At 37.3% G+C, this 13,724-nt stretch overlaps 1 protein-coding gene across 1 annotated transcript in view; it reads left to right on the forward strand.

Annotated features, from left to right (window-relative positions):
• Positions 1-11,600, forward strand: part of LOC109377597 (sodium-coupled monocarboxylate transporter 1-like) — a 30,086-nt gene extending 18,486 nt beyond the window's left edge. The window contains exons 6-10 of the mRNA XM_019633998.1: positions 586-672; positions 3,294-3,499; positions 6,460-6,563; positions 10,813-10,892; positions 11,152-11,600. Of these exons, the coding sequence (XP_019489543.1) occupies positions 586-672; positions 3,294-3,499; positions 6,460-6,563; positions 10,813-10,892; positions 11,152-11,277 (603 nt within the window). The 3' untranslated portion in view covers positions 11,278-11,600. The remainder of the gene's footprint in view (positions 1-585; positions 673-3,293; positions 3,500-6,459; positions 6,564-10,812; positions 10,893-11,151) is intronic.
• Positions 11,601-13,724: the final 2,124 nt, after the last annotated feature.

Below are 13,724 nucleotides of genomic sequence, written 5' to 3' on the forward strand. Positions count from 1 at the left end.
CGACAGCAATTTGTCTGTTCCCCTTCCCCCAATTCCCCAGCACTGTTCCCATCCCCCCAATTCCCCAGTAAAAATCTTAAAAAAAAAAACATGTGTGATTCATGGGAAGAGGTCAAAATATCAACATTAACAGGAGTTTGGAAGAATTTGAACCCAATCCTCATGGATGATTTTGAGGGGTTCAAGACTTCAGTGGAGGAAGTAACTGCAGAAGAGGATGATTTTGAGACTATCAAAGCACAAAGGAAGGACATGATTGATTATTAACTTTTGCAAGAACAAGGCCAGGAGAGGTAGTAATCACTCTTGACTTAAGCATTCATGTAGACGCTCCCATTGTCTCATGATTTTCCACCTTCCTTGCATTTTGCTTCCCTTATTGAGGGTACCTGACAGAACATATGGATACTTGAGACTGAGAAGCAAAAGCTTCCAAGTTCTAATGATCTCTTCACCAGTGACAAGGCTGCCATGCTTTTCAGGAGGAGGCTACATGCGTTAAATCCTCATCCTGATGAAATTAATTTGAAACATTTTAACTTTGGATTTGAGATTCCTAACTGCTGACTTTTATCATTTTCGCAGGCAGCACTCAGCATATTTGGCATGGTCGGTGGGCCACTTCTGGGCTTGTTTTCCTTGGGCATTTTGGTTCCTTTTGCCAACTCAACTGTAAGTACAAAGAATGAATGTTTAAGGCTTTCTTTCTCAAGTACAGTAGCAGCTCTACCATTTTTTTCTCAATTGTAAAGATGTAGTTCCTATGATATATTTGTCATTAGTGACTTGTCTCAGTGACTTAGATTATTCATACCGACTTGGCAGGGGTGTACAATGAAGTACTATGCACTGGGACCCTGCACGTGTGACGCTACATGGAAACTGCTGGAACATAGAGTGCAATTTCAAATATTCATAATGTAACTAACGGGCAACATTTCTTGTGCATTTATCTTTTTGCCTTGCTTGAAAATTAATCATTACCACTTAAAGAAGGAGATTGCCAGGCTCATATATGAGAGATTTAAGGGCAGTAGAACTGAAAATACCTGTGAATATTCAGAGTATGACTAAGAGAAGCAATAAGATCTCACCACTTTGGTCAGAAAGTTTCTACTCCTCGTATTTAAACCTATATCTCCACCAACGTGGTTCTAGCCCTAAAGGGGAGATCATAATTGGGAATAGTATCCAAAAGAGGGCATATCTCTGTTCTTCTACAAAGATATGTCTGTGCTTCATAGAACTACATTTTGTTTGGAATAAATGACATTGAAATTATTTCTCTAAGTCAGAAGAAAGTCCACTGGTTCAGTCCTGCTATAAGATGAAGTTTAGGGAAAACTGCTCATGTATATGCTTGTTTCAGACAGATGTAGAATAACCATAGAAGTATGACTTTATATTTAGAATTCCATTTTCCTCATAATGCATTAGGAATTAGTAAGGCAGATACTAATACAGGCTTTATGTTATTATTATTATTATTATTATTATTATTATTAATCATAGTTCTCAATGAAGTATCATAGAAAAGCTAGTTTGGTAGAAATTAATTATAATGAAAGAGTGGTTTGTATCTCCCTCAGAACGTTAAAGCTTTGATTAGACGTTTTGTATTATGAAATGCATAGTGATTTATTGAGTGCATGAACAATTTTCAAAAGACTGACTTTTAGTTTTTGATATTTATTTCCGTCATGAGTTGTCACCACCTAGGTGACTAGGTCCAACATGCCCTTTTCCAGGGAAGTAAGATACTATTATTTTTATACAAGGGGGAAGTATCTCTTTTTACTATAACCACATTTTTTCACTAGAGGAATATCTACCCTTACCTTGGAATGGACTTCCTCCTTTTCTCACTCTCTCCTTCCCTCTTTCCCTCCCTCTCTCTCTCTTTATTTCTCTCCTTCCATCCTTTCCTTCCTTTGCTTTTTATCCACCCCACTTTCCTCCTTCCTTCCCTCCCTCTCATTCAATCAATCATTCATTTGTTCAGTGAATATTTATGGGCCTAGAGCTATCCTGGGAGTAGAGAGCACTGAATATTTCTTCCCTCATGGGCTTTATAATGTTATGAACCTTTGACCAAGTCATGTACAGTACTAAGAGGAAGCAAATCCGGCCTGTCAACAGCTGGCCACCCTCTTATTCTAACCTCATAGTATTCAAAAGTATTTATTGTGTGCTTACAATATGCCCAGCACTAATGGTAAGTGTGGGGGCATCAAAAATAAAGAAACCTCATTCTGCTCTCAGGGGTTCACAGCTTAAGGAAAGAGCTCACAGTCTTTGTTCCCAATATAAATCTTCTCATCTGGTCAGCAGCCTTCTCATCTTCCACCAACACACTGTTTATTTGTTTGTTTTTTCTACCCCACGATTTTGCTTATGTTTCCCGCTTACTGCAGATATTCACCCCGTCCTCTCTATGTGGAGCCCAAGGCACAGGCTGCCCTATCTGATCACTGTTCTTAGAGAAAGGGGGGGAATTCCACCACAGAGGAAGGGGTTTCCCAGCTCCTTCTTTTGTGTTTTGGTTTGCTTTTGTCCTCATCATTTGGAGTTAGGGCTTACATCACGCAAGGGCTGGCAGAACACCTGGATTACTGGTGAAAAGCAGGAACTGGTGACCCAAGTCTTCCACAGATTGGGAAACCAAATACCTTCAGAGAGGACGTCTCCATTTATCTCTAGAAATATTTGGTTTGGTCGTATGCATTTGGTCATTTGCAGTCCCTTGTAAAAACTGCTTGCTATTCCCCCCCTAATGACCCTGCAGCATAATTACAGTCATGCACGTTGTTAAGTATAGGAATAAACTCTGCGTATGCTTCCTCCTTCCTAGTCTGTTGCTCATATGGCATGCCATTTGTTCACAGATTACATAAAAATAGAGGGAACAATTGGTCTGGAGTCAACTACGGGATCGTTGTCGTGATTTGGGTGTGAAGCGATGACAAGGCCAGAACAGAGGGCTGGCCGTCGAAACAGAGTGGAAGGATGGAACCATGAGACGGATGAAAAGAAAGATGGGCAGGAATTGGTGACTGGCTAGAGAGGGATATTCAGAAAGGGGAATGGAGTCAGGGAGTCCCCATGGCTGTGAGGCTGAAGGATGGGGCCCATGCTGCCCTTGACAAGAGGCGGGGACCTTTCGAGGGGCAATAGTTTTAGGAGGGAAGCTGATAAATTTGGTGTAGGCCATGTCCATTTTGACCTTCTAATGTTAATTTCCATCTCAAAGCAAGCTGTCTTATTTTCCTTTTAAAAGCACTCTTGTTTTGCAGGGAGCACTTAGTGGTCTGCTGGCTGGGTTTGCCATTTCTTTCTGGGTTGGAATTGGAGCTCAGCTTTACCCTCCACTTCCTGAGAGAAGTATGCCCCTAAGCCTTGAAACCTATGGCTGTAACGGCACACACAATGAGACATATTGGACGTCAACCACAGAAATGCCATTTTCTACCAGTCCTTTTCAAGTACACAGTGCTGAAAGGTATCGAATTAAGCCTTATAATGTCATATTTTTAAAACATATATGTGACAGATAGAGAACCCTAGTTAATTTCTGTCTTACTGCAGCTCTGTGATTTTGCCTAATTCTGAAATGAGTAGAGTCCATGTGGCTTTCTGGCTGTAATATTTTGTTTAGAAATAGCAAAAAAAAAAAAAGGCATATTTTCTTAACTTTAATAGAAACTTCTGCCTCACCTACAGCTCCAGAGAAGACTTGAATAGTGACAAGAACAACAAAATTCCTTTATGGGTAAATGCTACCAAATACCAGTTCTAGTTGAAGGAAATTTGTCTTTGTCAACTCGAAAACTCTTAAAATGAAAAGCTCACTTATAAAAGAAACCTTGCTTATATAGTCTTTGAAGTATATAGCCTTTACTGACTAAAGGCTACAATTATCTAAATATGTTGGAAATTGCTATTTGTTTAGTTTTCAAGATTCCAAATCTTTAGAGAACAAGCAATGAGTTGCACTTGTGATTTTCCTGCTAGAGTTTTCAGTATATAGTACCCTTTTGAGCTTCTCGATACTGATGTCTGATTTCATGAAGTGATATAGACCTGTTGGTAGATGAGTGTTTTATTCTATAGTGGATGTAAGGGCAAGGGTTTCTTTAGTGGGTATAAAGTTGACCCTTGAACAACTTTAGTTTGAACTGCATGGGTCCTTTTATATGTGGATTTTTTTTCAATGAATATGTACAGTACTTTAAGTGTATTTTCTTTTCCTTTGATTTTCTTCATAACAGTTTCTTTTCTCTAGCTTACTTTATTCTAAGAATACAGTATATAACATACATAGAACATACAAAATATGTGTTCATCGATTGTTTATGTTATTGGTAAGGCTTCTGGTAGGCTATTAGTAGTTAAGTCAAAAAAGTTATATGCAGATTTTCTCCTGTGTGGGGGGTGGACTTGATGCCTCAACCTCCATGTTGTTTGAGAGTCAATTGTATAAATGTCCGGCCTCAAGCATCAATGCCATGGTTATGTCCAAGGAATGCAAAGTATTGCCCTGGTTCCAGCTTGCCTAGAATGAAACCATTAGAGAATCATTCCCTTTGGGTCAAGACATAGTGTATAATACCTCCCTCTTAAAATGGATACACTCCTGAGAGAAGGAATGTGACCATTATTATTAGTGATTCATGTCCTGGAGGGATTTCAGCTATGAGAATGCTTGCTGGTGGGAGCTCCAGGCTGGTAAGCTGTATGGGTAGAGAGAAAAGCTGTTCCAGAGCGTGGAGCATGTTGGGGGGAGGTTTGACTAGGTGGGCTGCTATGGCGAGAGGGGGAAGGAAATGCAGGGAGCAGTCTGGACAAGCATGAAAGCACTAATGGGGGTGTCGGGAAGTCATTAGGGAGAGTCAGAAGGGGAGAAAAGATTAATGGAAGAGCTGTTGGGAGGACTTTCAGGATGGACTTCTTGTTTCATAGTTTTGCTTAGTATTTGTCCTGATGATGTTAATATCTCTTTTAATTTAAGAATCTAAGACAAAATAGTTGTTTGGATTCCTGAAACCAATAGATTAGCTGAGGTTTACTGTGTGCCTGCTACCATAATAATCACTTTTATATGTGAGCTTATTTATAAAATAGCTAATAAACAAGAACTTTTGAGCATGAACTATGTACTCAGTCCTGGACTGGCCGTTTATACAACATTAATAGAACCACCCTCCTATTCTCTGTGGTTCCTGCCTTATAGGAAATTATAATTTAGCTGGAGAAAATGTGCTAATATACACAAAACAATTAGCTCAATAAACACGATAAGTATAATAACTAGTACATGGTAAATAGCTAATAAATACTTGATAAGCAGCTATTAAAAGAATGTATATAAACAAAGTTGGAGTGTAAAGTTAGCATGAGAGATGTAATACTACTTGAAGAATGCAGAGGTTGGCTAGAGAGAGGAGGTATGGAAAGTCATTCTTGTCACAGAAATGACCAGAAGGAAAGTTGGACGAGAAAATAAACAATTTTTTTGTGGTAAGTGGTATTCATAAGCTATCCTGAGAGCCAGGAGGAGGAAGAACCTAACTCTTCCTGGGTGGAGTCAGGGAAGCCTTTTTTAGAGGAGTATTACATGAGAGGAATTAATCAGGTGATCAAGGTTGGGCAGAGGGACAAAAGGAAGAAGGTGTGTAGATTGCAAAATGGAGAAGCAACATAGGCAAAGGCACGAAGACCGGAAGCCACACGGCATCTCAGGAAACCATACGTAATTCAATATCATAGTTCAGTATGGCTAGAGTACAAGAGGAGTGAATGACACAGCTAAAGATGAAGTAAGATACCCTTTGGTTTCCTAGCTTCTGGGTTTCAATTACCCAGATTCAGTTTTTATTTTTTAAGTTCCCAGTATTTGCTCACTGTGCTTTGGTCAGCTGGTGGTCACCTCTCTCTAGGAATGTTTGGTAAGAACTTATTGTTATTCAGCTCTCAGGTAAATGTCACTTCTTCACACAGGCTTTTCCTGACCACACATTAGAGTGTAGTTCCTTCTTTCCACCGTGTTAATGCCACGTTACCTTGCTTCGTTTTCCACATAGCACTTTCCATCAGTGGAAATTATTATATTTACTGATTAGTTTACTTGTTTATTGTATTTCTCTCCCCATTAGAATGTAAGCTTGATGAGGGCAGGAGTCTTATCTATCTTGTTCTTGGTAGACTTTCCAGTGACAAGAACAGTGCCTGGGACATAAAGCAGAGTTGAAAGAACACACATGGACATTTAGTCTTATAGTATATGGTCAAGGTTACATTTCATTCCTGATCCAATAAGATAAAATTGGGATAGCAGATTATGCCATTAAAAACATTATTCAGTATTGTATTTCGACTTTGCCGTGAGGATTATTGACACACGTTCTTAGTTGCTGGTAGCATTACATGGAATCTTACAGTTCTGCTTCTGCTCTCTCTTAGAACTCCACTGATGGATAACTGGTATTCTATTTCATATCTATACTTCAGCACTATTGGAACCTTGGTAACAGTATTCGTGGGAATGCTTATCAGTCTACCAACAGGTAACTATCTAAACATTACTATTGCTGTATTTACCACTATGAGGTCTGACAATTAAGTTTGCAAACTTGTTACAACGATGTCGCTAACCTTTTTTGATATCAGAGGGATTATTCATGATGAATTTGTACCAACTGGACAAACAGTCAACCAAGTTTACCATTAGGAAGTGCTGAAAAGACTGTGTGAAAAAGTTAGACGACCTGAGCTTTTCACCAACAATTTATGTCTCTTGCATCATGACAATGCACCAGCTCACACGGCACTGTCTGTGAGGGAGTTTTTAGCCAGTAAACAAATAGCTGTATTGGAACACCCTCCCCAATCACCCGATCTGGCCCCCAATGATGCCTTTCTTTACCTGAAGATAAAGGAAATATTGAAAGGAAGACATTTTGATGACATTCAAAGGTAATATGATGGCCATTTCAGAAAAAGAGTTCCAAAATTGCCTTGAAGCATCGACTAGGCACTGGCGTTGGTGCATAGCTTCCCTAGGGGAGTACTTCAAAGGTGACCGTAGTGATATTCAGCAGTGAGGTATGCAACACTTTTCCTATGATGAGTTCACGAACTTAATTATCCGACCTCGTATATCAGTTTTTGCTAGATCTGTTTTATAGATATTTATGTTATTTTACTATAGTCCTGTTAATGACTAGTTTAATTATTTGTTTCATTTTACTTATGGTGAATTTGAGGGACTATACTTGAAAGCAGAAGACTTATCTATTTGAATCTTTGTTCAGCCATTTACTAGTTGCTTCAACTTGGAGAGGTCTACGTATCAACTCTGAGCCTTAACTATCTTTTGTGTGAAATGAGAATGATAATAATTGATCTGCCTATTCCACAAGTCGCTTTAAGATAAAAATGAAATGCTTGAAAAAATTGTATATAGCTCCTGCAATGCTAGAGATTTTACACTTATTTTTACCACAACCCTGTGTCATGAGCTTTTCATTGTCCCATACTAACCTTTATAAACTATAAAGAAGTGTATACGTGTAAAGAATAATAATTATAATCTTTATATCTAAACATAATGTGAAGCCTATTTGCAGATGTTCTTAAGCTTTTAAAAAAATAATTTTAAAAACCAAACTGAAGGTGGCAGGATGGTTCAGTCGTTAGAGCGTGCGCTCTTAACAACAAGGTTGCCGGTTTGACTCCTGCATGGGATGATAGGCTGCACAACCCTGCAACTAAGATTGAACACGGCACCTTGAGCTGAGCGGCCGCAAGCTGCTGATGGGCAGCCGGATGGCGACTGGACTTGGAGCTGAGCTAGCTGTGCCCTCCACAACTAAGATTGAAGGACAACAACTTGGCTGTTCCCTTTCCCCAATTCCCCAATGAAATCTAAAAAAAACCAAAAAACCAAACCGATAACACATAGCATACAGTGCTCTGTTGGATTGCTATAGAACTGTTATCCTGGGAGTTTATTTTGTCCTCATTTCTTTAATTCCCTTGGTCTACCTTCTATGTTAGATTCCTTACTACCCATATCATTACTCCTAATTCTTGTTTACTCCCTTAATTGAATGGATCACATCCTATAGCACTTTGTCGAGAAAGGATGAACAAGATGTTTTGGAAATGATGCATGTCTGAAAAAAATGTCTTTAATTCTCCCTTATACTTGATTGATAGTTTGAGTAGAGAATCCTAGGTTGAAAATAACTTCCTCGTTTCTTAGAGGATGCCTCATTTTCTTCTAGCTTACTATGTTGCTGTTGAGAGTTTTAATGCCATGCTCTCTGCTGACCTTTGCATGTGTCCCATTTCACAGTGGGTGCCTTGTCCTAGGCCCTCAGTGGGGTCCTTTGAATCTGAAGGCCCATGTCCTTCAGTTCGAGGGCACTTTCCTGCATTATTTCTTTTGTGATTTCCTGCCATTTTCTAGTTTTCTCTTTCTGGCAACTCCTGAGCCAAACGTTTGAGTTTTAGACAGCTCTTCTAATTTTCTTATCTTTTTTCTCTAATTTTCTATCTCTGTGTCTTTTAGGTTTACTACATGGGATACTTTTTCAATTTCTTTTCCAATAATTCTCAAAGGAGCACTCTGAGCCAGCCTTGAGAATAGTCTGTGAGGGAAGGAGGCAGGTGGGAGGCTATTGCAGGAATCCAGGTGAGCGACCCCAGTGGCTCAGACCAGGGCAGTGGTGCGGAGTGGGTGAAAAGTGCTGGGCTCTCTCCTTTCATACATTCCCTCACACGCGGACATCCATAGCAACCAAACCAGAGAAGACAGCGCCACTGTCCTCTTTATCAAATGTGTAATAACTAGTTAGGAGTCTTACACTTTGTCCAAGTATGTATGATGTCTTTGCTTTAGGCTACAAAGTGACTAGCACCGTGACACTTTAAGGAATTCTACTGTCAATCATTGTGTTTTGGCACCTGGGGAGCACTGTCTTTCAATCTTCTGACACTTATACTTATAATTAATAAATTATATTAATTACTGGTGACAATAGAGTTATACCCATAATTATATTAATTATATTTATTATACATTTATAATAAAGTCTGTGGCTATTTGTTACCTCTCAAACAGTTGTTTTATACTATTTTTTTTTCAAAAAGGATAGTGCTTTTTCTCATAAATAAAATTACCAGCACAGTAGGTTTATTCTCTTATCTAGTTTGATATATGTTAACAATTGTAACCCAGTTGTTCAGATCTAGAATACACCTAAGCAATCTTCTTGTACTATTTGACCTTTGGTCCTTATTCACCTATTTTTTTTTTCTTTAAGAATGGGCTATTAGAGTACTCTTTTTTTCCCCCTTAAATGCTTTGATTCTGATAACCATATACAACCATATATTTTGTTTTAAAAATAATGCTTTCTTCAAGTGAGCAGGCATGCAGTGACAATAAAACACTTCAACTTCATGAATTTCATAAATGACTTATTCTCACTCCACAGCACCAGTGAGCATGTTGGAAAAAAATCTGGAAACATAAAATCCTGATGTTCCTCGGGAAATATATTTTAAAATCTACTGTAGGGTACTAGGATTCTATAAGAATTCAGGCCAGACAGACTTGGTGGGCATTTTTTAGCTTTACCTAACCATGTACTGTGTGCACCATGAGTGTATCTCTTCATCAGAAAAGTGGGGTAAATAATTCCCTAAGTAGACTGTGAGCTATGAGTGCAGCAACTGTTTTATTCACCTCTGCCTCTCTAGCGCCTAGTAGAGCCTCTAGCACATGGTGGGCACTCAACAATGTTGAGTCAATTAATTTAAAGTTGATCCCATCTCCAGACAACAGAGCTTCCCATAATTAAAAGTCTAGCATTTTTACTAAACTTGTGGTTCTCAAACATTAGAGGGCATAATAATCACTTCGGAAATTTGGTAAAATTCAGGATTCAGTGGCCCCACCCCAGAGGTTCTAATTGGTTGGTCCAGGTTGGAGTCCAGAGATCTGCATTTTAAATACATCTCCTAGGTAATTTGGGTGGAGGTAGTTTGAAAACCACATGGGGTTTTTTTTTGTTTTTGTTTTTTCAAGCTGAGCCATCCTGCTACCTGTTGGCAGCTCAGCGGCTGCTCAGCTTGGGCTGGGAATCGAACCACTATTGCTCAGAGCTCAAACTCTTGAAGGAGCTCTTAACCAACTGAGACACTTGGCCAGCCCTGAAAACCACATGGTTTTGAAAGCATCCTCTTTGATCCACAAATAAAATGCCAAACCAAAGAATAATTTTTGTAAAGGAAAATGTCAGGGAAGAGGAATTGGATCAAACACCAATTATCATATTGATTTTCATTTAAATAGTTTATTCAACAATTCATAATTTCCTGCATTTCTTCACACACATCTACATTCATAGCCACCAAATTGGGGAAAGGCAGCCCTTACCCTTTGAAACAGGCAGATGGTTTGATGTTTTATTGGTAGATCATGAAGGATGCTTTTAAACCAGTTTTCCTACCAGCATTGGGCCAAAGGACTCTAGTTGAGTACCAAATGACTCTCATTGGCTTGCATTTATCTTGAAACACTGAACTCATATTTATCACAGTGAGAACCTTGCAGAATATGAGACCAACCGAAGGAAGGGAAATGGTGGGCTAAGTCTCCAGCACTATTTAGAAGATTTGCATTCTCTTTGAGTTTTATGAGCACATAGAGTTGAATGTATACAAGTTAAATGCCTGTATGATGGACTATCACTGGGTAATTCTAGTTATCTTTTTAACAATGTGCATAATATATATGTTTTTCAGGTGGGAGAAAACAAAACTTAGACCGCAGATTTCTATTAACCAAAGAGGACATTTTATCCAGCTTTGACTTTTTTAAGAAAGTAAGTTGGCTTTCTTTTCCCTCAAATTAGTAAGACTGCTTTTATCACCTGGATAGATTACTAGTTGTTCTTCAGACTTTTGAACTCTGATGGACAAGGAAGGTATTTTCCCTATTTAATGATCTGTTTTTGTTGTATATCTCTCCCTCAGTAGACTACAAAGCTGATTTAGCGAAAGTAAAGAAGTGGTAACAATTATTTAGAATTGAATGAATGAATCATTTTTTTTGGTAATCACCATGTTAACATTTTCTTTTAGAAGAAGCATGGTTTAAGCTATAAATCTCATCCGATAGAAGATGGTGGAACTGATAATCCTGCTTTCAACCACATTGAATTGAACTTCGCAGATCAAAGTGGCAAGATCAATGGGACTCGTTTTTGAAGCAGCCATGATGCTAGATGATCTTACACAGTGTCCCGGTTTTATATGTTTTCTAAGATAATTGGATCAGGTTTAAATTTTTTTTATTTTTTTTTGCCTATCATGAGTGTTTTTGGGGGGAATTTGGGGGGATACATTTTTGTTAAAGCCCTGTCTTTCAAATTCCTGGCTTTCTTCACTTAACTACACTCATTAATCAATGCTACTCTGGAATTAAGCATTTCAACATCAGCATTCCCCATAAAGCTGTAGTTGTGAAAGCTATGAAAGTTATGACTACCTATGTGCTGAAAAGCTAATATACACATACTTGATGGTCAAAAGCATATTCTTAAATTCAGGCATTATTAAAAATATTTTCCATGCATGTGGTGCTAGCATGTAGTTTGGGGGTTTGCCAAAATCATAATTAATATTGAAAAGAGCTTTTCTCACTCCTACTACATACTCTATTCTTAGGGAACAATGAGGTGACAGGTCTGTTTTCTCATGGACCCCTATCAGCCCAGGGCACATATTAGCCTTGGAACCAATTCTGGCTCAGGAAGGTGGGAATCAGGAAGCATCCTGTTTGGGACAGAGCATGGGCCCAATGACCAAGGTCTTCTTGGTTCTCTGTGGCTATTCTTGTGCCTTTTTGCTCGTTATCTAGAGTTCCTGGCCATTGGCTGCTTGTATGGCCTTTCTCAGACTCTGGTGAACATCTGCATTTCTTGTTCTGACCCATCAACTTTGATTTTCTTGTGCACTTTACCTTTGCTAGCTTTCTAATTTCCTATTTATTGTCTTGGGCTTGCATATGTCTTAAGACACCCCATTTGAATCATGCTAACCAATATCCTGGTTCACTAAGCCCCAGCCTATAAATTATAAACACCCATGAGTCTGATACTGACTAAATTAGTTTCAACATAGGTACTCATGGATTTGGTGATCCAAGAATGCTTACATGATTAAAAATGGTTAAGCTCCATGGAGTTAGATGATGACATTGAATGCTATTAAGATTAATTTTTGAATGTCAACTACTTTGCAATCAACTAAATTTCATGGTATATATGCTTAGAAATCTTGAATTCTACTATATTCATCTAGTGAAAGATCTAAATTACATAGGCTAACACTATAATTTTTCTTTACTATTCTGGAATCATTAAATATATGCTTTGTTCCATGTTTTAAAATTTCAAGTAGCAGTCTCAAAGTTTATTTTGTTTATTTTGCTATGTTTCTAGCTAAGAGTTTGGTAAGGCTTTTAATAATAACTCTTTTTCCTACAGTGCCCACATTAGATATTGTTTAGAGGTATTTTTTTTAACTTTATAATGTTTTAAAATAGTAATTTCAGAAAATTTAGGTACATTAAAATATTTTATTTTTTATTTTGCTTATTTTCTGATATTTAGGTAAGCAGGCTCTATATATTTAGAGGTTGCCAATTGAAAATATTAATAAAAAAGATAGGAAGTAGCATTTATCTAAAGCAAAGAGATTTATATAACATTTAAATTAACAATGTATTCAGATATTTCATGTGTGTATAGATGTTATTTTTTAATTAGTATATTTGTAAGCATACATCAAACTTTGTAAATCTTTCTATAATTTTTTAATAAATAGGAAAATACAGTCTTTTATTTTATGTGATTTGAACTATTGTTATTTATTTAATAATTCTAAATGCACAAATGTGTAGAATTCTTCAATTTTGGAAATCAAAATCAGGTTGTTTAAATAATTTTTTTCTCTTATCTTACTGCCAGGGGGTTTGCAATGTATTCTTAAGGAGAGATATTGTACTTTCATTCTTGTCCATTTTCTTTTAACAAAGTATACCTTTGTGATAGTAGAAACTATTTATATTTTACTTTAATACAAGTGCCACATAGAATTCTTAAGAAATCAAAGTGATGTTATTAATTCTTAAAAATTATTTATCTTATCTAAATCTTTGGATAAAATCAAATAGGGGTAACATATTAATATATTATAATGTAAATTAAATAATCTGATGCTCTTAATTATTTTTAATCACAACAACTCTAACAGAAGGGAAAAGCCATGCAAGTTGTTCTATTTTTATTTTGCCACTGACAAATTGTATGACCTTGATTTTATCCTTAATCTCCTCTAATGATGAAACATAACACTAAACACTTACCTACCTCACAGAAATAGTGTGAGTATAGAAGGTCAGATAGCACTTTATTAACTCAAATAGTGTTACTTAAAATTTCAACATGATTGTGAATCAAAATTCAAGACAAAAGTCATTTGCTAGCTTAAAAAAAAAGATGAGCTGTTAATAATTTGCAATTATTTGTAATTATGTGGAGATAGTTCCTTCTCTAAAAAAGTGCCATTAAAATATATTTAGGAATCAACAGGATTATTCTAACAAAGAGAATGTAAACTTTAAAGAAAGCTATAGAACAATCATATTCCCT

This window comes from Hipposideros armiger, unplaced genomic scaffold, assembly GCF_001890085.2.
Source record: "Hipposideros armiger isolate ML-2016 unplaced genomic scaffold, ASM189008v1 scaffold_1472, whole genome shotgun sequence".
Taxonomy (NCBI): domain Eukaryota; kingdom Metazoa; phylum Chordata; class Mammalia; order Chiroptera; family Hipposideridae; genus Hipposideros; species Hipposideros armiger.